The 22,952-nt window shown below is 51.0% G+C and overlaps 1 protein-coding gene across 4 annotated transcripts in view; it reads right to left on the reverse strand.

Annotated features, from left to right (window-relative positions):
- Positions 1-22,952, reverse strand: part of HERC2 (HECT and RLD domain containing E3 ubiquitin protein ligase 2) — a 125,323-nt gene that overhangs the window by 54,999 nt on the left and 47,372 nt on the right. For 2 of the 4 annotated variants that reach the window (XM_036278019.1, XM_036278018.1), the window contains exons 25-43: positions 22,011-22,114; positions 20,657-20,807; positions 17,388-17,602; positions 17,011-17,143; positions 16,789-16,916; positions 16,502-16,697; positions 10,776-10,912; positions 10,045-10,218; positions 9,834-9,970; positions 9,565-9,716; positions 8,758-8,949; positions 7,343-7,530; positions 6,104-6,296; positions 4,414-4,596; positions 3,937-4,118; positions 3,222-3,369; positions 2,951-3,147; positions 2,485-2,715; positions 1,373-1,511 (exon numbers count right to left, since the gene is read on the reverse strand). In XM_036278019.1, the coding sequence (XP_036133912.1) occupies positions 1,373-1,511; positions 2,485-2,715; positions 2,951-3,147; positions 3,222-3,369; positions 3,937-4,118; positions 4,414-4,596; positions 6,104-6,296; positions 7,343-7,530; positions 8,758-8,949; positions 9,565-9,716; positions 9,834-9,970; positions 10,045-10,218; positions 10,776-10,912; positions 16,502-16,697; positions 16,789-16,916; positions 17,011-17,143; positions 17,388-17,602; positions 20,657-20,807; positions 22,011-22,114 (3,180 nt within the window). The remainder of the gene's footprint in view (positions 1-1,372; positions 1,512-2,484; positions 2,716-2,950; positions 3,148-3,221; positions 3,370-3,936; positions 4,119-4,413; positions 4,597-6,103; positions 6,297-7,342; positions 7,531-8,757; positions 8,950-9,564; positions 9,717-9,833; positions 9,971-10,044; positions 10,219-10,775; positions 10,913-16,501; positions 16,698-16,788; positions 16,917-17,010; positions 17,144-17,387; positions 17,603-20,656; positions 20,808-22,010; positions 22,115-22,952) is intronic. The other 2 variants (XM_036278021.1, XM_036278020.1) reach the window with 1 other exon arrangement.

Here is a 22,952-nt window from a genome sequence, read left to right on the forward strand (position 1 = left end):
AGCATCAGCCTGCGGACCAGAGTCCTGGGTTCGACTCTGGCCAAGGGCATGTACCTCGGTTGCAGGTCATCCCCAGCCCCAGTTGTGGTTGGGGGGGGGGCAACCAATTGATGTGAGAGAGACACACATCGATTTTCTCTCTCTTTCTCTCCTCCCCCCTCTATCCCTCCCACTCTATCTGAAGATAAATGGGAAAATGTCTTCGGGTGAGGATTAAACAGTAGATGAATAACACCCACCTGTGGGAACAGACTGGCAGTCACAAAGGACTGGTCTTCCCCAGAGTTAACTGAGACTGGTGTCTGAGGGGAAGCACCTCGTCTCCCCAGTGTCCCCCTTTCCTGCTCCCCATGCAACTCAGTGGGCCAGGGGGGTCAGACTGTTTAACAGTCAGAACTCCATCAGCTATCATCAGTAGAGTCAAACGTTCCCAACAGCTACAAGTCTAACCAGGTGTCTATGTCACAGAGGATCTGCACCTTATCTGCAAGGCACCACCCAGACAATTTTGTCAGACATTTGATCAGGACCACAGCCCTCCCTCGACTCTCCTCTCATCAAAGGAACACAGCCACGCCCACAGGCCACTGGTGAGCAGACCAAGGAAGCCGCGTGGAGATGCAGGCGACAGCAGGAGCGGAGCACAATCATCCCAGCAGGCCAAGCTGGAACCCCGGAGGCAGGACAGGAACGAGCAAGGGCAGGGGACGGAAGAAGCATGAACCCAACCACCTGGCAGACGGACTCATTCACTGTGACCGGCCAGGGGACACGACCAGCTGCATCCTGCACGTGCTACGGCTGACACACACGACGTGCCCTCCGTCCAGAGCTGTGAGCTGGAGCTTCAGAGTCAGCCGCAACCAAAGGAGTGGGGAGAGGGGTGAGAGGACTCAAGAAGGGCACAAGATGAGCCGGAATTGGGGTGACAGCACAGGGACTCCCGGGGTGAAGCACAGTCAGGGGGAAGAAAGCCCAAGAGCGTGGGGGCAATGCAGGCACAATGCAGAGCAGGATCCAGACATGGGAAGAGGAGTTTCGTGTAAGTGGTCTCCGCCACCATCCACAGGTGTATGAAGCGAGGCGGCCCAAGCACACAGGCCCTGCTGGGTGTGACGGTGAGGAGGCCAAGAGCAAAATCCCCCCAGGGCAACTGGGCCAGAGAACCACGGCTGGAGGCTACTGGGGAGCGAGATAGACTCCTCTCCAAAACGCTCGCTCAGAACACACACTGCCCTGGGGAGCAGGGGGAGGACACTTCCAGCACTAAGCTGCTCTTTGTATTCATCACACACTCAGCACGTCCAGGGTTCCACACCCACTGTGACCCAGTGTCAATCCGTCTGAGCCCAAAGACTAACAGTGTACTAACCTGCAAACCCCTGTTTGGTTGATTTCTTTATTTTGTGCTTTTCCAATTTGCTCCCAGCGAGGTTCACCAGCTGAGCCCAGACGGAGAGCATGGGGTCTGCGAAGGGCAGGTTGGTGATGCTGAAGGCCACGGCAGGGAGCTGAAGAAAGAACAAGGAGCCTTCACTGTGGGGCCAATGAGATGGAAAAGTAAGATGCTCTGGAAGTTATCATGACCATGAGGCCTAATTCTGAAAGCCCTCCTACGTCCACAGTCTTTTGACAGCTGAGAATAATTTTAAAAGATGACATTAAAGGGAAGATGCTTATGTGTATAATAAATATAACCCAAATTAATTTTTTTTCATCAGTTTGTCAGCAATAATTATGTCAGGGTGGTAATTATTATCTCCTTAGGCTTTTTCTCTGCATTTAAGTTCACTACAACGTGAATTTTTTTCCATAACCACCAAAGTATTTCACAGAAACACACAGTCAGACTGCAACTTGGGCCACATCAGAGTAACATGAGCCCTCCCTTTCCCTGGGCGTCACTACTTCACAGATTTAAGTGACAGCAGCTGCTACATCAACTGTGTCACTCAACTCTATTAGAAAGCATTTTCTACTTGAAGAAAGATCATTTTTTAAGTAATCATTTTTAGGTTTTTTAAAAAGTTGCGTTGTTCAACAAAAAATATACTTCGTAAGTTCACGTTTTAAAATAACCAATACTCAACCACTGAGCCGATTCCCGGTCAGGGCACAGGCCCAGGTTGTGGGCCAAACCTCCAGTGGGGGGCATGCAGGAGGCGGCCAATCGATGTTCTCTCTCATCGACGTTTCTCTCTCCCTGAAAACCATAAAGAAAAAAATAATAAGAAATAAGACACCCAACACTAACTTACAGTGTCACAGGACCTGCTAAGCTGCTGTCACCCTCTCCCGACTACGAGCCAGGCCTACACATCCCGGCGCAGCGTGGACGGACGAGCCAGGCAGACGGCTCTCCTGAGTGCGGACAGCCTCTGGAGGGCAGCGTGAGCTGCGAGGACCCCAGCACTGTGTCAGAACCCAGTCCTAGTAGAAAACCCCTTTACCTCACGGCCCAGTCACCGAGCACAGTTCACCTACTGGTTTCAGCTGATTCAATGGGCAAACACGACATGTCCGCATGTCCGAGAACCGAACGGTGATCTTGCCCTTCGGGGTGATGCGCGTCACTGTGCCTTCCCCAAACTCCTCGTGCGTGACCTGGCCCCCCAGTCGCAGGCGGCCGTCGATGCCCCCAATGACAGCCAGGACGGCCATGAGGCCGCCCACCTCCGGGCTCTCCGAGTCCGGGAGGCCGTCCTCCAGCACGGCCTGTGCAGACAGACAGCAAGCTTGAGGACAGGAGCCAGGGAGCGGCCTGTGTCCTACCATTTACAGCTAGGCCTGATTCATTTTCATATTCATGTCTTCAAAAATTATTTCCAGTAACAAATATTTAAAAACAATCTTTGAACAAAATACACAGCATTTAAAATGACAGCAATTTTTAAGTTAAAGTAACACCCTGCGGAGAATCAACAAGCAGATGTGAACACGAGGAACCCACCCCGCCGGCCGGCCTGGCTGCGCAGCTGCGGGTGGCGGAGCGGAGCTGGGAGTTAACGTGCTTGTTGACGAGGCCGTTCCACTGGCCCAGGGAGTGCAGCATGCGCAGCAGGGCCACTGCCTCCTCCGCCAGGGTGCTGCTGTGGGTGGCGGTCAGGGAGGCCTGCGGCCGGGCCCTCCGCCTGCGCAGGGTGGACTCTGAAAGAGAGGCACAGGAGAAGCTGCATGGCACCCTCCCGTGCACCGGGGACCCGTGGAGGAGGGCGGCCCACCTCTGAGAAAGGGGATGTCTGAGGAGCAGGTGGTGAGCAGACTGCCCAGGAATCCGAAGAGCTTTTCCACGAGGCACTTCATGTCCTTGGCCCGTTCGGTCTTGTCCCAAGACGGAAGCACGGCTTGTAGTAGGTGTATCGCTAAGATCTGCACAGGGTGATTCAGAACAGCCGGCGTTAAAGAAACCCTACCTGACACCCACAGATAAGGATTTTCTTTCCTCTTTCTTTTCTGATCCTATTAACAGACTCATGGAAAAATCCTAACATTCATTATTTAATAGCCAATTACACCCAAGTTGATTAATAACATGGATCAGGAATTTAAAAAAGGAGGTACAATACACATGCAGGTACTCATTTAATTAAGAAGTAACTCCTTTCAGTAATTCTTCTCGAGATGGTCACGCTACAACCCCAGGAAGCAGGTGAGGTCTGACCCTCGCAGGAAAGGCAGTCGACTGAAGCTGCAACTGCAGGGGTCCGAGGTCGAGAATGCAGACCCTTGCTTCTAGAAAGCCGACTTGGGGAGGAACCCTTCTGGCCCAGCAGGTTTCAAACACCGGCTCTGTGCCGGCTTCCACCCTTCCCTGCACTCACTGAAGAGCCCAGGCACTAACTTCAAGAAGTGGGGGTGCTGGTATCTTGATGCCACACCTCCGAGCAGTCCCTAGGCCCAAGGTGGCACCAAGCAGGAAGGGCCAGGCCCAGTTACCTGGCGCTGCAGCGAGGCAGCCGTGAAGGGGGCGTGTCCCTCGACGACCCTCATGAGCAGGGCGATCCAGGACGGGGAGCTGAGCGCGGCGCACATGTGCGGAGTGAGTGCGATGCTGCGCACGAAGCCCAGGGAACACCAGCTGCGGTACTGCTCCCGGCATACCAGCCTGTTCGGGGAGGCTGCGGGTGACAGAGCTGCTTGGCACTCGAGCTGCAGCCTGGCCCTCAGGCCGTGGACCACCTGTCCAGCTGCTGAAGCTCCCGGCCTGCGGTGCTTTACGCGGCAGCCCAGGCGGACTAGCATGCTACCGAGCTTGTGGTGACACACAGGGGCTGCCCTAGGATGCTAATGCACAGGCTCGCACACACGCATACACATATGCTTAAGCACACATGCACACACGCACACTCAATTATGTGACAGAAGCAGAGCCCCAGTCCCGACCCTGTGGGCCCACAACCACTCATTACGTACACGTCTTGTCCGTCGTCCCACTTTCCACTAACACGCGCAACAGCCCGCACAGCGTCTTGGTGGCTTCGCTCTGCATGGCCTCGGCGTGGACACCAGTAGAGAGACACAGCGTTTGCAGTAAGTTGACAGTGCTGGTCAGCAACATGGCAGTGGGGTGCATGTTCCTTCCAGTTTGCTCAGCTTCTGGGGAAAAAAGTCAGAATAAAGAACTCCACTCCCAAATAGAACTGAAAGATGTCCTTGCACATAATTAAAGAAATATAATAACACATTCTTTTTTTAAAATTTTTCACTTTATCAAATTACAAAGGACGAAAAGAAGGAGGGAGGACGTTGGGAGGAGGGAGGGAGGAAGAAAGGAAGAAAAAAGGGAGGGAGGAAGGAGGAAAAGAGGAAGGAAGGGAGGGGAGGGAGGAGGAGGGAGGGTGGGAGGAAGGAGGGAGGAAGGGGGGAGGGGGGAGGGTTTCTGTGCATATGTTCAGCCCCAACATCACACTTTTCTTGCTCCCTGTGGAAAGGGAGGCAGCTCTTGGCAGGACAGGTAAATCTGGGATGCAGCAGTGCTGTGCCTAACCATCCCCGTGCCCACCTTGCTCAAAGAAAAGCTTTTTAAATTAGCTACTTTAAAAATCGTCTCAGCATACAGCTCAGAAGCACCGAAACAATTCCAAGGACACTCCCTCAGGAAGCAGCTGACCAAATGCTAGAAGCTGCTGCTGCTGCAGCGCTCCCTGGAGAGAGGAGAGCTCCTCCCTGCAGGGCACCAGGGGCTCTGGGACGAGGGGCACGTGGCAGCCAGGCCACCTGTCTCACTCAGCCCCACTCACGCTCCGACCTCCCTGAGTCAAGCCCCCAGAAAGAGCGCCAGGAGAGGCACCAGGCTTGGAGCCGTGACGGATGCAGTGACAGCAGACCCTGTGCTGATCCCCTGGACAGGGCCACACAGCTTCACACCGTCACTCCTAAGAGCCCACAAGGCAGGCGGCGCCTGTTCACACCCGAGGGCCTCGGTGCCCATAAGCACTGGCACAGAACACAGGCTTTCCTGTGCCCACACCACTGCCTCTCTGAGCTCAGGCTCTCAGGTTCCTCTCCTGACCATGAGAATCACTTTGGAAGCTGCCCATGCTGCCCACACAGCCGGCACCTGAGCTCCGCAAAGCAGGCTAACCTCCTGCACTGTCTTATAAAGACCAGCCTGGGACGCTTCATTCACACATCCCAAGGTCTTTGGGACTTGTCTAGGAAAACGTGACACAGCCCTCCTCTCACAACTTTGGGTTCCCTTGGATAGGACTCAACGTGCAGGGGTCGCTCTGAGTTCTCATGTCTGCATTTCTCAAGGCAGTCAGTGCTAACTAACAGCACGCCCAGCGAAGGGCCTCGGAGGAGGTGAGAGGAGCAGCCGACCAGCTCGGTCAGCGCGTGGGCAGGCCCCGCCGCCCCCATGCAGTCTACGACGGAGCGGGAGAGCCATGTCCAGCAGAATCACCGGCGCCCAGAGCTGGTCTGTGCTCCCATCATCAGAATCACCTGGGCTTGTTTAACCTGCTCTTCAGGGGCAAGCCCAGAGCTACCGAGCACTGTCTGCAGGGGAGTCCTGCACTCCCCCCATCCAGACGAAAAGGGCCAGCCAGCATGTGGACATGGCCGCAGGGCCGCACTGCACCGCACGGTCCCCAGCACTCACCCGAGTCGTCCTCCGTGTCCGAGTCCTCTGCCGAGGGCTGTGTGGAGGCTGGCAGCTCCGCCAGCTTGAGGTCGTACTTGCCCTCCTTTCCCATCCTGTAGGAGTTGGTGCTGCCCGTGTCCCACTGGACCCTGATCCACCCGTCCTCTCCTAGTTCACCAATCACACGGCCGAGGCCAGGAGGAGGTCCATCCTTCAGAAGCCAAAACAAAGATCACTTAAGGGGGTGTGCCGCCCTGCCAGACATTGCCTGTGGAATGGCCACATCACTGTGCGGACTCCATGCCCAGAGATGGCTCCAGCCCGCCTGCAGCACACCCTGCCCACAGCACCACCTTCAACGGAGCCACAAAGCTGCCTTCTGCTCCCTTCCCAAAGAGGTCGGTGGGACGCCTGTCATCTCCGGCCAGACCCTCCCTGGCAATGCAGGGACAAGGTTGTCCAGCCCGGGCCTGGCACCCTGTTCCTTGGCCCCTAGTCCCTCACAAGGCTTCGAGAGACTGGAAACCTGAAGCAGCACCTGCATCTCCTCTTACTTTTGGCTTCCCCTCTGTCTCTCACTTCTGAGGAAGCTGCTTCTAGGAGGCCATACCGGTCGTTCCAGGACAGGTGGCCTTCTGCATGCCTGACGATGCCCCACTTTGGAGTGGGACTGAGAATGCCTAGACATGACAAGAACGCTCCCACACCGCAGGTACGTGAGCACCATCCTTAGCCAGTGACTAGGGTTATGCCCCGGACACTGGCCCCTGTGACCTCTACCTGGGGAGGCCTAACAGGCACTCGGGAGCCATGTGCTATGATGAGAAACAGAATGGAGGCCACCGCCTGAGAGTGCTGTGGGGCAGTGACTGGGTGCACGGCCACCTGCTCGAGGAGGCAGCTGGGCTCCCTGCCCAGAGCTCCCAGGACACGACTGTTCAGAAGGGGCTCCTGCTCTCCTGCTCTCTTACTCCTGCTCTGGCTGCACCTCAACTGCAGCCCACGCGGGGACTTCTCTGAAGACAGCCGCCACTCCTCGAGACCTGGCCCTGCGTGAGGGGTCCCTGCACAGGACCTGTCACTCTGCTTGTTGCGCCCCTGGGCACCTGTCACTGGGAGCAGCAGCTGTGTCATCCATCAACTGCACACATCCCGAGTTAAGGCAGACATCTGCTCCAATGTTCACACAGTGAGAGCAAGTCAGGATGCGCAAAGCTGATGACTGCGCGGCCGGTGTGTCTAAGCAAATCTGAGTACCTGGTCGCCCCACTTCCAGTCCACGCCCCTCATGACCCTGGTTCCGATCTTCATCATGGCGGCCAGCTCTGGCCCCGAGACTGGGGGCTGTGCAGGGGCCATCTCCTTCCTGGTCTCCTCCAAGACGGTGGCGGACGCACCTCGGGCAGACAGGTTCCCATCTTCTTCCCCACTGTCACAGCTCGGGCCTGTCGGAGCATTGGGAGCATCAGCACCTGCAACTTCCTCGTCTCAACACACTTGTGAGATCAGTAAATACTGTGGGAAATAATCATCTTCAACAATCATTGTGTATAGTGTATTTTTTAAACCAATACAGCAAACACCATGAAAACTTTACCAATGAGAATTAAAATTCTTGAAAAGGGGAAGAAAAAATATATGTTCCAGGAGATATAAAAGATACAAAGGCAAAGTAATTTAGAAAAATATGCATCACATATTTATTAGAACTAAAGATAACCACCTAAAGGTCTAACAGAGAAATTAAACTGTAATTATAACACTGCACAGAGGAGCTGAGAGCAGGCCCTTAGAAAGGCCACGTGCAGTGGGCCCTCGGCTGGCCTCTGGGGGCCTGGATTTCGGGAGGGTGCCCTCCAGTCCCTCAGTGAAAGAGGCCTCGCTGTGCTAACTTGTCTGCACAGACAGTGTGGTCTGTGCTGAGCCTGCTTCCTTCCGGGCCTGGCACGTCCAGGAAGAGGTGCCCACAAGCCCAGCCCGGGGGAACCCTGGGCGCCAGGTCTGATGAGCGTCATGGGTGGACAGCAGTTCACAGGTGTTGTCACAGCTCGTGCATCCTGTGGGACTGCACTGGGACTGGACCTTGTCTGGCTCCTCCCAGACCTCGCTCCTGTGCCTTTCCCTGTACTGCTGTGTCCGCTGTAATAAATCAGTTGCGAGGATGAATCACTGAACCCGAGAGTGGTCCTGGGGACCCTGACAGGGATGACTGCAGTGGACTGTAGAACAGCCCTGGCTGCTGGTAAAGCAGAGTCAAGGAGTGGGGCATGGAGTACACATCGGTCCCTGGTGGTGACGGTGCCGACATGTGCTAAACGAAATGAGCCACAAGCAAAAGGCTGAAACCTGTGTGATTCATTTACGTGAAACACCCAGAAGAGGCCGATCCAGAGCCCAAAGCTCTGCTGCTGTGAACAGCTGGGGAGTGGGAGGCCAGGAGCCTCTGCGACATGCGTGCAGTCTGCGTGGGGTTACGGTGCTAGAGTAGGAGTGCTCGTACAGCTTCGTGGGCGTGCTTAATGCCCCTGAGTTATAAGCTTCAAAGCGGTCAACATGATCAGTTTTGGTATGTATATTTTACAATAAAATAAGAGAGAGAGATAGATTGATAAAGAAATATCAAGGCAAAATCATGACATTCTCACAAAGGGTGCGAGGCAGTGCCGACCTACCGATGAGCCGCAGCGCGGTCTGCGCAAGGGCAAGGGTGCCAGAGTTCAGCAGGAGGTTGAGGTTGTGCGCGCCATGCTGCAGGGTCAGCATGCTGAGCATCACCAGGAGGAAGCGAGCTTGTGGGGTTGTCCCCAGGCTTGGTCCCGAAGGGTTCTCATTGGTAATGGTTTGCAGGGGGATGGGCTGGATACCTAAAAAGCATTGGCACCCACCTAAATTTCTTGTATGTGGACACAAGAACCTACATGATGCACAAAACATCAGCAATTTCTAAAAAATTCAGCGGAAAAAAAATAAATAAAAAATTCGCCGTCACTCCACACGCAGCCATCCCTGTCTGTCTACAGAATTTACCACGTTCCTCTCAACATCCCTGGTGGCTTACTCATTCCATTTCAAGTATAACAGAGCTCATTTCTCTTCCACAAATACAACCCTGGCATTTCTCAGTGGGTGCTTGACTTACCATCTAAGAAATTAAGTACTAGCACAGGATACGCATTTCAAGGTGTAAGTGATACACATGAACAGGTTAAGATGTCAAAGCTTCATATTAGGAAACTACAAGATTGCGCCTTCTGTCCAATTTTGAAAGTTTGTTTAGTTTGAGAAAGCTTTGAGCAGCACAGATGATCACTCTAATGTACAAAGTTATCAGTCTTTCCAAGAGCAAAAATTGGCATTTGCAAGCTCCCACATCACATAAAGAAGAGCCAGAGGCTAACATAACGCAATGCGATTGTCGACGTTACTGCAATAGCAGCTTTACTATACAGCCTGTTGACCACGAGGGCTTTTAAACTCACCCAGTTCTTTGAATCTGGCATTTGCATCCAGCAAAATGTTTCGCGTGTTCTGAACAGCCCAAGCGTACAGCTTGCCGAATGTGACTTCCAGCAGCATCCGATTGAAAGGTGGGATCAAGTCGACATCCTTTAAACAATCCATGAGGGGTTCCCTTTCAAACAAAGATAAATGCATTTTACTTAAGACTACTGCCAAACTTTAACCTGAACAGAATGATGCCTGATGCCACTGCTCCCCTTAATTAGGAAGAAAAATCACCATGTTTTACCCTATATCAACGCCCTCCGGGATGAGCCGCTGCCATCCACAGAACACGGCATACCGCACCGATGGAAGTAAGAAATTCTTGGCGGCCAATTTTAATATTGTGTCTATCCCTTCCAGGCGGACCTCTGCTCTCTCCAGCTGCAAAACACCCGTGCACGCAGGTGAGTGCTGTGCACTGCCACTGCCGAGGGCGCTCTCACTGAGAACCTTACCTGTTTCAGCAGGCACTTTCTCATTTTCTCCACGTCCACTGGCTCTTCTTTAAGGGCAAATTCAGCAATGGTGCTAAGGAGTGCAGACTGCGGATAAAGACCCTGGACATTCTGCTTCACCCACTTGTACCTGTGGACACCTGTGACTGTGCTCAGCAGTGGCTGCCACTTACCCTGACAAAGGAAACCATTTGCACCATGAGATCACCTGCTGACATTAACATGTGCTCTAAAAGTTACTTGAGTAAAATAAAATAAAATACAAATGCAGTAGGTTTAAATTGGTGAGATATTTTAAACTTGGAAACTAACTTATGGTTAAACTAACTGTCATAAATAGGTGTATAAATGAATTTTAAACCTCCATACTCGTGTATGTTGGAAAGCGCTAAGTTGGAATTCAAAGTTAAATTATCATCCATATTAAAAGCCTCAGTGACCAGGACCGTTTCTGAAGCAAAGGATACACTGAAGGAAGAAAGAAAGGAATGAATGAATAGTGAATAAATAATGATACAGTGTACTCCTAAAAGTAAAAGAAAATACTTCTCCAGGGCGGATCTGACCCCGGCACCACTAGGCAGGCGTCCCTGGGGCACAGGTACCCATTCTTTAATACGCCAGCGCCTTCCAGCCAGCGGACGCCTACGGACAGAATGATGGGACTAAGATTCCTGTGCTATGTGCTGTGTTCTACGCAGCCTGTCTCAGAATCACAGGAAATACTTCACCTTGGGTGATTTGATTGTAATGGGTCTTTTGTCCATATTTATAGGACTGTGAGGCAAAATGCAAGCTTCTTCTAAATCACTCTCTTCGTTTCCAATTTTTTCTTCATCATCCGTAGATTCTGGCTTCTTAGGAACTGCTTCAAAACATCATTCGTTATAAAAACAATTTACTTATAGTTTTAAATCAAGGAATACTTAAATTTGCATTCAGAAAGGACATACATATTTTAATATTTACTTTCAACTGACACAAACTACTCAAGTGTCACAGTGACTCTCGCATGACATCTGGTCAGGGGCAGAGGACAGTGGGAGGGCCACCACCAAGAAGCCCTAGAGAAGGGGAGGCCCAGCGGTCAGCCAGCTCCTGCTCAAGGCCAGATGGGGACACGTCAGTGCAGACACCACTCGGTGCTGCAGCGTGAGAGGCAGCGCTGCCTATGAGCGCTGTGATTCGGACTGGATGTGGTTCTCAGGTGTCAGACACACTACTCTTCTGATGTAAGAGTAAAATAACTTTTAAGTGCAAGCACCAGTTTTAGTTCATGGACAGTATGAAAAGAGCAGCAGGCTGCCCTGCCCCCTAACCCCGTATACCATCTTGGGACCAGCCATGGGCTCCGTCATCTAACCAGAGCCTCCTCTCATATCAGTCTCTTTAAAAACTTTTTTCCTAGCCCTGGCCAGTTTTGCTCAGCGGTTAGAGCATTGGCCTGAGGTCCAGAGAGACCCAGGTTGGGTTCCCGCTAAGGGCATGTATCTTGGTTGCAGTTTGTCCCCAGCCGTGCGGGAGATTTGTACCTGTCACGTCAATCTCTCTCTCTCTCTCTTTCTTCCTCTCTGTCTCCCACTCTATCTGAACAAAAAACAAAAAAATGTCCTTGGGTGAGGATAAAAAATAAATAGCCCTGGCCGGTTTGGCTCAGCGGTTAGAGCATTGGCCTGCGGTATGGAGAGACCGAAGTTGGGTTCCCGCTAAGGGCATGTACCTCGGTTGCAGTTTGTGCCCGGCCCTAGTTGGGTCGTGGGGGTGGCAGCCACTCGATGTGTCTCTTTCACGTCGATGTTTCTCTCTCTCCCTCCCACTCTACCTGAACAAAAAATGGAAAAATGTCCTCAGGTGAGGATAAAATAAACAAATAAGTAAATAAATAAAATAAAAAGTTTTCCTTTATTGATTTTAGAGAGAGAGAAAAGGAAAGGGAGAGAGTGATAGAACCATTGATGAGGGAGAACATCTACTGGCCGCCTCCTGCATGCCCCCCCAGTTGGGATCCGGCTCACAACCTGGGCATGTGCCCTGACCGGGAATCAAACTGGCAACCTTCTTGGTGCAGGGTCGACGCTCAACCACAGAGCCACTCTGGCCGGGCCATGTCAGTCTCTCTTTTTTTTTTCTTTTTCCTTTTTTTAAAAAAATTTTTATTGTTGAATGTATTGCAGATGTTCCTCCTTTTTCCCCCATCAACCCCCTCATCCCCACTCCCGACCCCCTCCTACCTTTCCCCACACTGTTGTCTGTGTCCATTGGTTATGCATATAAGTTCTTTAGTTTATTTCTTCCCAACCCCAACCCCCTTCTCTCTGAGGTTTGTCAGTCTAGCAACCAATTTGTTCTTCTTAATCCCTTCACCTTTTTCACCCATTTCCCCAACCCCCCTCCCACCTGGAAAACAATAAAATGTTCTCTGTTATCTATCAGACTGTTTCTGTTCTGCCTGTTCATTTTGTTTGTAGATTCCATTGTTGATAGATATGTATTCATTGACATTTTGTTTGTTCACATATTTTATCTTTTTCTTCAAGAAGACCCTTCAACATTCTTATAATAACCGTTTGGTGATGATGAACTCCTTTAACTTTTTCTTGTCTGGGAAACTCTTTATATGGCAATTGATTCTAAACAGCTTTGCAGGATAGAGTAATCTTGGTTGTAGGTTCTTGCTTTTCATCACTCTGAATATTTTTTGCCACTCCTTTCTGGCCTGCAAAGTTTCTTTTGAGAAATCAGCTGACAGTCTTATGGGAGCTCCCTTGCAGGTAACTAACTGCCTTTCTCTTGCTGCTTTTAAGATTTTCTCTTTGTCTTGAACCTTTTGCATTTTGATGATGTGTCTTGGTGTGGGTCTCTTGGGATTCATCTTGTTTGGGACTCTCTGTGCTTCCTGGACTTGTATGTCTGTTTCCTTCACCATGTTAGGGAAGTTTTCTGCCATTATTGTTTCAAACAGGTTTTCGATTTCTTGTTCTCTCTCTTCTCCTTCTGGCACCCCCAAGATGCAAATGTTGGCATGCTTGAAGTTGTCCCACAGGCTCCTTACACTATCCTCATTTATTTTATTTTTGCTGTTCTGATTGGGTGTTTTTTGCTTCCTTATATTCCAAATCGATGATTTGTTTCTTGGCTTTACCTACTGTACTATTGAATCTGTGTAAATTATTCTTTATTTCAGTTAGCGCCTCCTTCATTTCTGACTGGTCCTTTTTTATGCTCTTGAGGCCCTCACTAAGTCCGCTGAGGTTCTCAGTAGTTTATTGAGCATCCTTATGAGCAGTATTTTGAACTCAGCATCTGTTAGGTTGCTTATCTTCATTTTGCTTAGTTCTTTTCCTGGAGATTTTTTTCTGTTCTTTCATTTGGGACCTGTTTCTTTGTCTCCTCATTTTGGCTGCCTCTCTGCGTTTGTTTCTGTGTATTACTTAACGAGAAGTATGGGGCTATCTGAGACCAGATGCTGCTTGTTTGAAAAAATTTAGGAGCCCTGGCCAGTTTGGCTCAGCGGTTAGAGCGTCAGCCTGCGGTCTGGAGAGACCCGGGTTCGGTTACCGCTAAGGGCACGACTTCGGTTGCAGTTTGTCCCCGGCCCTGGTTGGTTGTGCGGGTGGCAGCCACTCGATGTGTCCCTTCACATCGATGTTTCTCTCTCTCTCTCCCTCCCACTCTATCTGTACAAAAAATGGAAAAATATCCTCGGGTGAGGATAAAAAAAAAAGAATTTAGGAAAACTTGAAGCAGGATCCAAGACAGGCCAATCCTATGGTAAAGCAACTGTCAACAGCTTGGGTGGGCCTGAAAGGTGGGTGGGGTGGGGTGGGGCCTCAGGGAGTCACCAGGGCAGGGCTACCAGTGTGAGCCAGGTTGCTGGAGTCCCAGATATGGCGCTGCCGCCCCAAGGAAGGGCTCACCAAAGGAACAAAGGCCTGTGACAGCACGTTTGTCCCTGAGAAAGCCACCTCTCCAACCCTCGCTCCAGTGCCAAACAGCTCAGTTCTTCCCTGTATGTCTCTGGTGCCCCTAAAGCTGTCTCCCCTCCAAGCTTACAGGGAGTGAGTTCAATAAGTCCCCGCGCGGGCCCTTTAAGAGGAGCAGCCTGGGGCTCCAGCTGCCTCAGCCTCCGTGAGCCTCAGTTCCCGCTGGTTTTTCCAGCCAGAAGTTATGGGGATTCTCTTCCGGGCACTGGAACCCTGAGAGGGGGGCCTGGTGTGGGACAGGGACCCCTCAGTCCTCAGGGAGGACCTTCCCAGCCGAGGTGTCCTCCTGATTCTTATCCGCCACATGTGGGTGTGGGACCAGCCTGTCCGCCTCCGCCCCTCCTACCAGTCTCCATGTGGCTGCTGCTTTAATTCCGTAGTTGTAGGACTGCCATTCAGCTTGATTTCAGGTGGTTTTGAATGATGGTTGTTCTGTAGTTTAGTTGTAACTCTGATGTGGTTGTGGGAGGACACGATGCCACATTTACCTACCCGCCATCCTGACTGGAAGTCCCACGTCAGTCTCTTTAATGAGAAATACTGCTATTGCATTGCAATGTGATGTATGGTGTGGCTTCCTTATTTTGGCCCCTTTCAAGGCTTTCAGTCTAATTCTTCCCCACATGTAACATAAGTAACAAGCAGCACCATAATCTACCCAGGCAGCAAAACACTAACATAGTAGGTCTGGTTTGCTCAAACCCTGCAATTCCCAAAAAGGACCTGTCCCCTCAGCAATGGCCCTTGGCCAGCTCCTGTGAACTGGGCTCTGAGACCCTGGCATGCTCTGCCTAAGAAGAGTGTTTCTGTGCACCTGAAGGCTAGGAAGGAGGTGATCGCCTGTTTCTGCTCTGCAGGCTGCAGTCTGAGTAAGTGAGAGCAATCCCCTGGGCCTCGCCTGTCTGTGGCCAGCCCCAGTGACAGCCCTGCCACCGAGGCTCAGGGGAGCACCCCTGGCTGATGGTCTTGCCATGCCGCATGTCACTGCTGAGAGAACTGAGTCAGGCTGTGTGACTCCACTGGGCAAGGACGCTGGAGCCTGGTCCTGGTTCCCTTTGCAATTCCATCCTTGTGCCTTCCCTTTCGCTAATTCTAACTTGTGTCCTTTCAGTGATCAACTATGACCGTGCATGTAACAGCTCTTCTGAGTCCCACTGAACCCTGCCAGCAAGTCCTCTCATCTAAGGGTGGTCTTGGAAACTCCTAACACAGGACCAGTAACGTTATTCATGTCGCTTGATTTTCTTAAAAACAAAACACAAACAACAAAAAACAGCCTCAGACATCAAACAATTAAATATATAAACCCACAATGAGAAAATGGGCTCAGAGTCCACACAGGCGATGGCCTGATGGTGCGAGGCACGTTCTCCCTGAAGCGGAGATGCCGTCTCTGCTGGTGCTGGGTCTGCTGCCACCTGGCTGGAAGGGACCTTGGAAGTGCCACAACTTCCTGACCCAGAATATCTCCAGAATCCAGACAAGATACTGTGGTTTAAGGGTTTGCTCAGGAAGAATCAATTCAGGATGGTTTGTGAAACAAGTTAATCTTTTATAACATTATTATTCAGGATATCCATCAAATACTCAGGCATTAATATTGTTTAATAAGCTAGTCTGTGAATAAATCAGGATTCAAAAGAATCTAATCAGAATTTCTGTAGACTTATTTATAATTACAAATGACTGAATTCTACTGTATTTTTACTCCAATATTGGTTATTTAATGCAACATTTTTTCCATATCCCTGCAGTTACTTCCTAAAAATATTAGTAATTCTCCTCATTCTTTTTTTTTTTTTTTTTAATAATTTAAAAAAAATCTTCATTGGAGGATATTTTCCTATTTATCTTTGGATAGAGTGTGAGTGTGGGAGGAGAGGAATAGAGACAGAGAAACATCGATGTGACAGAGACACATTAACAGGTTGCCTCCTGCATGAGCCCAACCAGAGCTGGGGACGAACCAAAACCGAGGTAATGTGCCCTTGACCGGAATTGAACCTATGACCCTTTGGTCTACAAGCCAATGCCACTGAGCCAAACCGGCAGGGCTCCTCATTCCTTTTATAACAGTTTTCTATGAATCGGAACAGTCAATATTTCCAAAGAAAAGCATTTCTTTATAAGTAGGGAAAGATTAATGGAAAGATCAAACCCTCCCACACATTTCACTAACAGGACAAGTGATAACATGTTATTTCCTCCATCAGTATAGAAAAGTTTACTGTATCTACCTTCTCCAGCCTCAATGTCCCAGTTACTGAGTCATCACACACTCACTCCCCAGGATGCCTGCTGTCTTGGAAAAGGAGGCAGGACTGAAGGGTTTGGTCACAACCACATAACAGGCGCTCCGGCTGGGGCAGAAAGCCCCGTAAAGCCCCCCGTAATGCACAGCAGCGAACAGCTTCGCCCAGCCCGACGCAGCGACACCAGGGACAGACAGCACTTTCCAACTTTGCTGTTCTTACCTCTCTTTTTCCTTCGTTCTCGAATTATCTTTTGAGCGATTCTCCTCCAGCGGGGCAGAGAACTTAGCAGTTTAAACTTGGACATTATAGAGAGATCGTTACAAACTGCTGGTCTCAGTTCATTAAAGAGGAACCTCAAACGCTCAATAACTGGTGCGCAGACCTCCTTGTAAGAACGGCCCTGTTCCTGGTGTGTCTACAAAGTCAGAAATGACAAGACAACTTAACTACAGACCATCTGCCAAGTGTCTGCACAGTGCACAGAAAGAGGACCCTGACCTGCTCACCTTGATGAGTGAGCACTTGGCCTGGTAGACGACCCGACAAACGTCCACCACTGACTTGGGCAGCGCTCTGTGCTTCGCCTGCTCGATGCTGAGTGTGCCAGTATGAGCCAAAGACAAAGCCACGTGCCCTGGAAGAGACATTCACAAAGGGGCAGGTAGGAATGGCTGTGGACTGCATGGCAGTCAGAGATCTGAGGACGGCTCAAGTGTCAAGCTTCATACCTAAATCTTCATGTTTCAACAGGCAACATAACAGCAAGCGGCCCACCTCTTCCACGGGGTGCTCAGGAGGGAGCGCGATCGGCGTGGTCAAGTGGCACTGCCGACAGCACCTTTCTATCTGACACAGGAAGTCCTGCAACAGAGCAGTGGAGGTGACTCCCGAGCCACCGCAGCTGCCCAGCTCTGAACCATATGCCACAGCCTCCTGTGCGCCTGCTTGGCCTCGCTGGGCATGAAGGCGAACCACCCCCTCACCTCCACAACAGCCCCCAAGTCACACCTAAACCAAGTCCACTGAGCTCAGCAAAGAGCAGGAGGGTATGCACGGGTCAGAGTCCCAAGAAACACAGGACACTGCGTGGGGGAGCCTCGCTCACCTTCACGTTGTGGTCCTGGACGTTATTGTCAGCCAGGGCTTGCAGGAATGCCTGGGAATGGTCGCCTAGGGCGCATTTGTGGGCGCAAAGGCGGGACTTGCTGGCCGGGGTGCCCCCGGGGGAGCTGCAGTGGTCCTCGTCTTTCTCCTCATTGTAGCTGTAGTGGATCTGGCTGGTCTGCAGGCCTCCGGAGAAAATGGACGAGTGCAACCACTCTGGAGAAAGACACACAGTGTTCTGACAAGCTGAATGCATTGTGCAGAAACCTGACAGGCGCGAGCCGCAGAGCTCAGCACCGACTCAGCTGGGGGTTCAGCATCATCTGTACGAAAGGGCCACTGACACAGCTGCACAGAGGGCCTGTCATTCCCACAGGCACCGTCCATCACGCCTGGCTCACAGCGGCTGCCGACACTGTGTTTCCACCACCACCGGAGCAAGACCCTCCACCAGCAGATGACAACCCACTGGAGGTTCAGTTAGCATTTTTTAACAATAAAGTATTTTTAAACAAAGTTATGTACACTGTTTTACACATAATGCTATTGTACACTTAATAGACTATAGTATGCTTTAACAAAAAACTTTATATGCACTGGGAAACCAAAAAAATTTGTATGACTCACTTTATTGTGATATTTGCTTTATTGTGGTGGTCTGCAACCAAACTGACAATATCTCTGAGGTGTGCATGTATCTACACAAAATGGGACACTTTCTGGTTATTCAACACACCTTCAGCACAGCGCCAGGACTCCGTGCAGCAGTCCGGGCTCACGTTCACTGGGTGCCTGCTCAGGCCTGGGCTGTCTGGAGCCACAGGGCCACGTGGAGACTGGGCTCCGGGCTCTAGCACACAGGGCAGGGCGAGGCAGCACCTACAAGCAACCACTCAGCTACAACTGGGCGAGTGACGCGTGCAGGGGTATGAGCACGTGCAGGGGTACGAGCATGTGCAGCAGCAGGCCCTCCACAGCTGGAGGATCAGTGAGGACCTGCTGTGGGAGTGGCGATGGAGCTGAGATCTGGATGGAGACAAACACACTGAGTCCGGGTAGGAGGACAGCAAGTGTGCAGGGTTCCAGAAAGGAAAGCATGCCCAGGATGGGCCGTGTCCACCTAGAGCATCAATCCCATAGTAACAACGAGAGACCACAGAGCATACAACACAGGACCTTCGTAAGGGGCAGATCCCGGGAGACTGAGACCCAAACAACTGCAGCGGAGACCTGTGTGAGGCACAGGCCCTCCATCACTGCAGGCGGGGCTGCTCCAGACAAAACCAGACGGTACATCACTGCAGACTTTTCTCAATGACCGTGTTATCAGAATATTCCTCCACAGCCCAAGCAATCAAATCCTAGATGCACCCAATGTCCTCTTGCTAGAAACGTAGACTTTAGAGCCTTCTCTAAAACGCCCCCTTACTTCTGCAACACGAATCTAATCTTGACCTTCCCTAGCCAATCTCCATTCAGAACCCCTACTCTCTCTCAAACTACTACTCTGCTGGTGGCTTCTGTCACCCTAGAGTGGCTCAGCCCAGCCCACTGGGGACCACAGCACATCTGCTGACACTTCCCAGTCCTGCCCTCCTTGCTCATCTTCCTGGAGAGCTACGTGTCTTTGAGGAAGAGGACGCGTCCACCGAGGGGCTCCGCAGGCAGCAGGGTGCCAGCACGTGCACCAAGGGTCTGCTCCGAAGGGCAGGCTGACGGCCACAGCCACCTCGCCTGAGGCCCTGCCTCTCTCAGCAGTGCCCTTACGGGCCCGGGTTCTGCCCAGATGCTCAGACACCAGTGTGCTTGGTCTTCAATCTCATAATTGCTTTGCTGCTACGAAGCCTTTCTTTTCCCCAGAACTACTTACAACTCTCTCAATTGACCCACTACCCCGTGCATCCTGAAGTGCTTGTCATGTCTGCTCATTAATGCACAACTATGATACCCTGCCCTGGCCGGTTTGGCTCAGCGGTTAGAGCGTCGGCCTGCGGTCCTGAGAGACCCGGGTTCGGTTCCCGCTAAGGGCATGTACCTCGGTTGCAGTTTGTCCCCGGCCCTGGTCGGTTGTGCGGGTGGCAGCCACTCAATGTGTCCCTTTCACATCGATGTTTCTCTCTCTCTCTCTGTTCCTCTCTCCCTCCCACTCTACCTGGGCAGAAAATGGAAAAATGTCCTCGGGTGAGGATAAAAAAAAAAAAAAAGAAAAAAAACTATGATACCCTGAGAGTCTAACACACAAGTGCAGATGACCCTTGAACAGTATGCGTGGGTCCACCACCCAGGCTTTTCCCCCAGTGACCCACAATGTTCAAGGATGAACTGTTGGTTTGGAATCTGCACACACAAAGGGCCGACTTAAGTTATACACAGGTTTCAACTGCGTGGGCATTCAGCACCTCTAACCCCTGCATTGTTCGAGGGTCAACTGTAATGACTCAGTAATGCTTGTTGGATGGTCGGTGGACAGACGGATGAAGAAATGTGCAGATACATGAAGAAAAACTTCAGCCTGCCTTATAAGATGCATGGTGGCGTTATTACTTTAGGTGATTACAAAGGCTGCCATCACAAGGTATATTGGATTTGAGTCTGATTGGAACACATCCTCAAACAGAATGCTATTCCCAATAGGAGCAGCCAACCCACCCCACGTGGATGTCTGGGCACTCAGGGAGGTGGCCACTAAGGTAGCCACCCGTGAGGGAGACCACACCTAGGATCCACCTGCCTTCGCTTGTCAGCGCCCTCCACTGCCAGAGACTGACAGCAGGTGGACAGACTGACAGCAGGCGGACAGAGACTGAAAGCAGGTGGACAGACCGACAGCAGGCGGACAGACTGACAGCAGGTGGACAGAGACTGACAGCAGGCGGATGCCCGACAGCATTTTCAACAGCGGGTTTACTCTCACTGCTTGTCGTTCCTCCCCCGACTCTGCCCACCGCCCCTGCACCCCAATGGCACATACGCTGTGCCATCAGCAACTAACACAACCTGCCCACCGCCCCTGCGCCCCAATGGCACATACGCTGTGCCATCAGCAACTAACACAACCTGCCCACCGCCCCTGCACCCCAATGGCACATACGCTGTGCCATCAGCAACTAACACAACCTGCCCACCGCCCCTGCGCCCCAATGGCACATACCTGTGCCATCAGCAACTAACACAACCTGCCCACCGCCCCTGCGCCCCAATGGCACATACGCTGTGCCATCAGCAGCTAACGACCTGCCGATCTGTACTGGAAAATGAGACGTTTCTTACTGGTGCATTCGACTTCAACGGGCGACAGCGGGGTGCTTATGGCTAAATAGGAAGCATGTAATCCGAGAAGCAGTCCCAGGTTCCTCTCTGTGTCTATCAGCGGTGAAGACAAACTTCCCAGGTCTGGGATGGTAACGATTTCTTGGTCAGGCTAGGGAAGATAAATTTCATCATCAGTCTGAGAAAACAGGGTTGACTCAAAATAGAAAACCAAGAAGCACACTAGCTTCTACCCTTAACTCAGGCATACGGCCATGAGGAAGAAAGTATTGCTGTAAGTCGGTCAGCCATGACCACCCATCTGGAATAAATAAATGTATTCAAATGGGAAAGGCAGAATTCAAATGAAAATAGTCTTAAAACTGTGTGTCACATTAGACAATTTACAGCAAAGTCCAGTCCGTTCAGGAAATGCTTTAAGCCCGGGGCACTGGATGCCCCTCACTACACCTGGACCCGTTCGTGCAGGACCCTCAGCTCACAAGCTCCATTGCTCATGGGTGTGTAGAAAGGACATACATTTCTATTCCAAAGAATTATGCTACTAGACAGTTCTTCCCCCAAAATATGGTAAGCTATTAAACTCAAGATTATAAGCCATTCCAAATTTCCACATAAGCTTACAATAAAATTGTAAATATCAAAGGTTAACCTCTGTGTGTGTCTACATTTCTTACAAATTAACTATTTTAAAAGTAATGTTTTAAGAGCAGTACGTCATAAATCTTAACATCCATAAATGGAAATTTAAATATCAAAAAGCCTCTAAAGAATCTACATGTTGCCCTGGCCGGTTTGGCTCAGCAGTTAGAGCAGCAGTTCTCAACCTGTGGGTTGTGACCCCTTTGGGGGTTAAATGACCCTTTCACAGGGGTCGCCTAAGACCATTGGAAAACACATATTTCCGATGGTGATTCATAACAGTAGCAAAATTACAGTTATGAAGTAGCAACAAAGATAATCTTATGGTTGGGGGGTCACCACAACGTGAGGAACTGTATTAAAGGGTTGCGGCATTAGGAAGGTTGAGAACCACTGGGTTAGAGCGTCGGCCCATGGACCAGAGAGTCCTGGGTTTGGTTCCCACTTGTCCCCAGCCCTGGATGGGGTTGTATGGAGAGCAACCAGTCAATGTGTCTCTCTCACATCAATGTTTCTCTCTCTCCCTCCCGCTCTATCTGAAGATAAATGCAAAAATGTCCTTGGGTGAGGATGAAAAAGAAAGAATCTACATGTTTACCACATAATGACCCCCCCCGCTCCCCCCCAAAGACCCGGCTCTCCACAGGGTGAAGCCGCCCAGCACCGGCACAGGGGCCCTGGCACCGCCCACGTGGCACTCCCACAGCCTCACCTCCAGGTACTGGCCAACACAGAAGGCCTGCATCGCCTCCCGAGTGTCTTCGAACTGCAGAGCTGCTTCGAGGGCCACCACTGGGTCTTCCCCAGCAAACTGAGCTGAAACAAAATAATAGATCAGCCTGACTCCAGCAACTGTCCAGACCTCCACATGGAGACGGCAATAGGAGTAGACTTGACAGGTCAGTGACTGCTCACCCTCTCCCAGGGCTGCCTGGGCCAGCTCAGAACTTGGCCACGTTCCAATGAGTGGGAACAAAAGGCATGATGATGAGAAATTTTTCCAATGTGCCTGGCTCCCTGATAGGACTGGCCCCAAAGTCACAGTCAGAACGTGGGGGGGCAGGAACACCACCAAGTCTGTCGAGGCGGAGCCTAAGCTTTCCCTCCATGCTCACGGGCATCACTGCAACGTCCACATGATCCTAAGCAACCTACAGGCTCAGTGATGTGCTTCACAGAACCAGAACAAATACTCCAAAAATTTCTATGGAACCACAAAAGACCCCAAATAGCCTCAGTAATCTTGAGAAAGCAGAAAAAAGTTGGAGGTAGCACACCACCTGATATTAAACTGCACTGCAGGCCACAGTGATCACAACAGCACAGCACTGGCACAAACACAGACATAAAGATTAATGGGATAGGGAGAGAGTCCAGAAATAAACCCACACTTCTATGGTAAATTAATATCTGAGAAAGAGGGTAAGAACAAACAATGGGAAAAAGACAGTCCCTTCTATTAATGGTGTTGAGAAAATTAAAGAAATACAAGCAAAAAGAAAATCAAACGAGATCACCTCCTTACACCATACACAAAAATAAACACAAAATGGATTAAAGGCTTAAATGTAAGACTTAAAACCATAAAAATCCTAGAAGAAATCACAGACAGTGCTTGGCCAGTGTGCCTCAGTGGCTCAGCGTTGACCCGCGT

Source organism: Molossus molossus, unplaced genomic scaffold, assembly GCF_014108415.1.
Source record: "Molossus molossus isolate mMolMol1 unplaced genomic scaffold, mMolMol1.p scaffold_m16_p_24, whole genome shotgun sequence".
Taxonomy (NCBI): domain Eukaryota; kingdom Metazoa; phylum Chordata; class Mammalia; order Chiroptera; family Molossidae; genus Molossus; species Molossus molossus.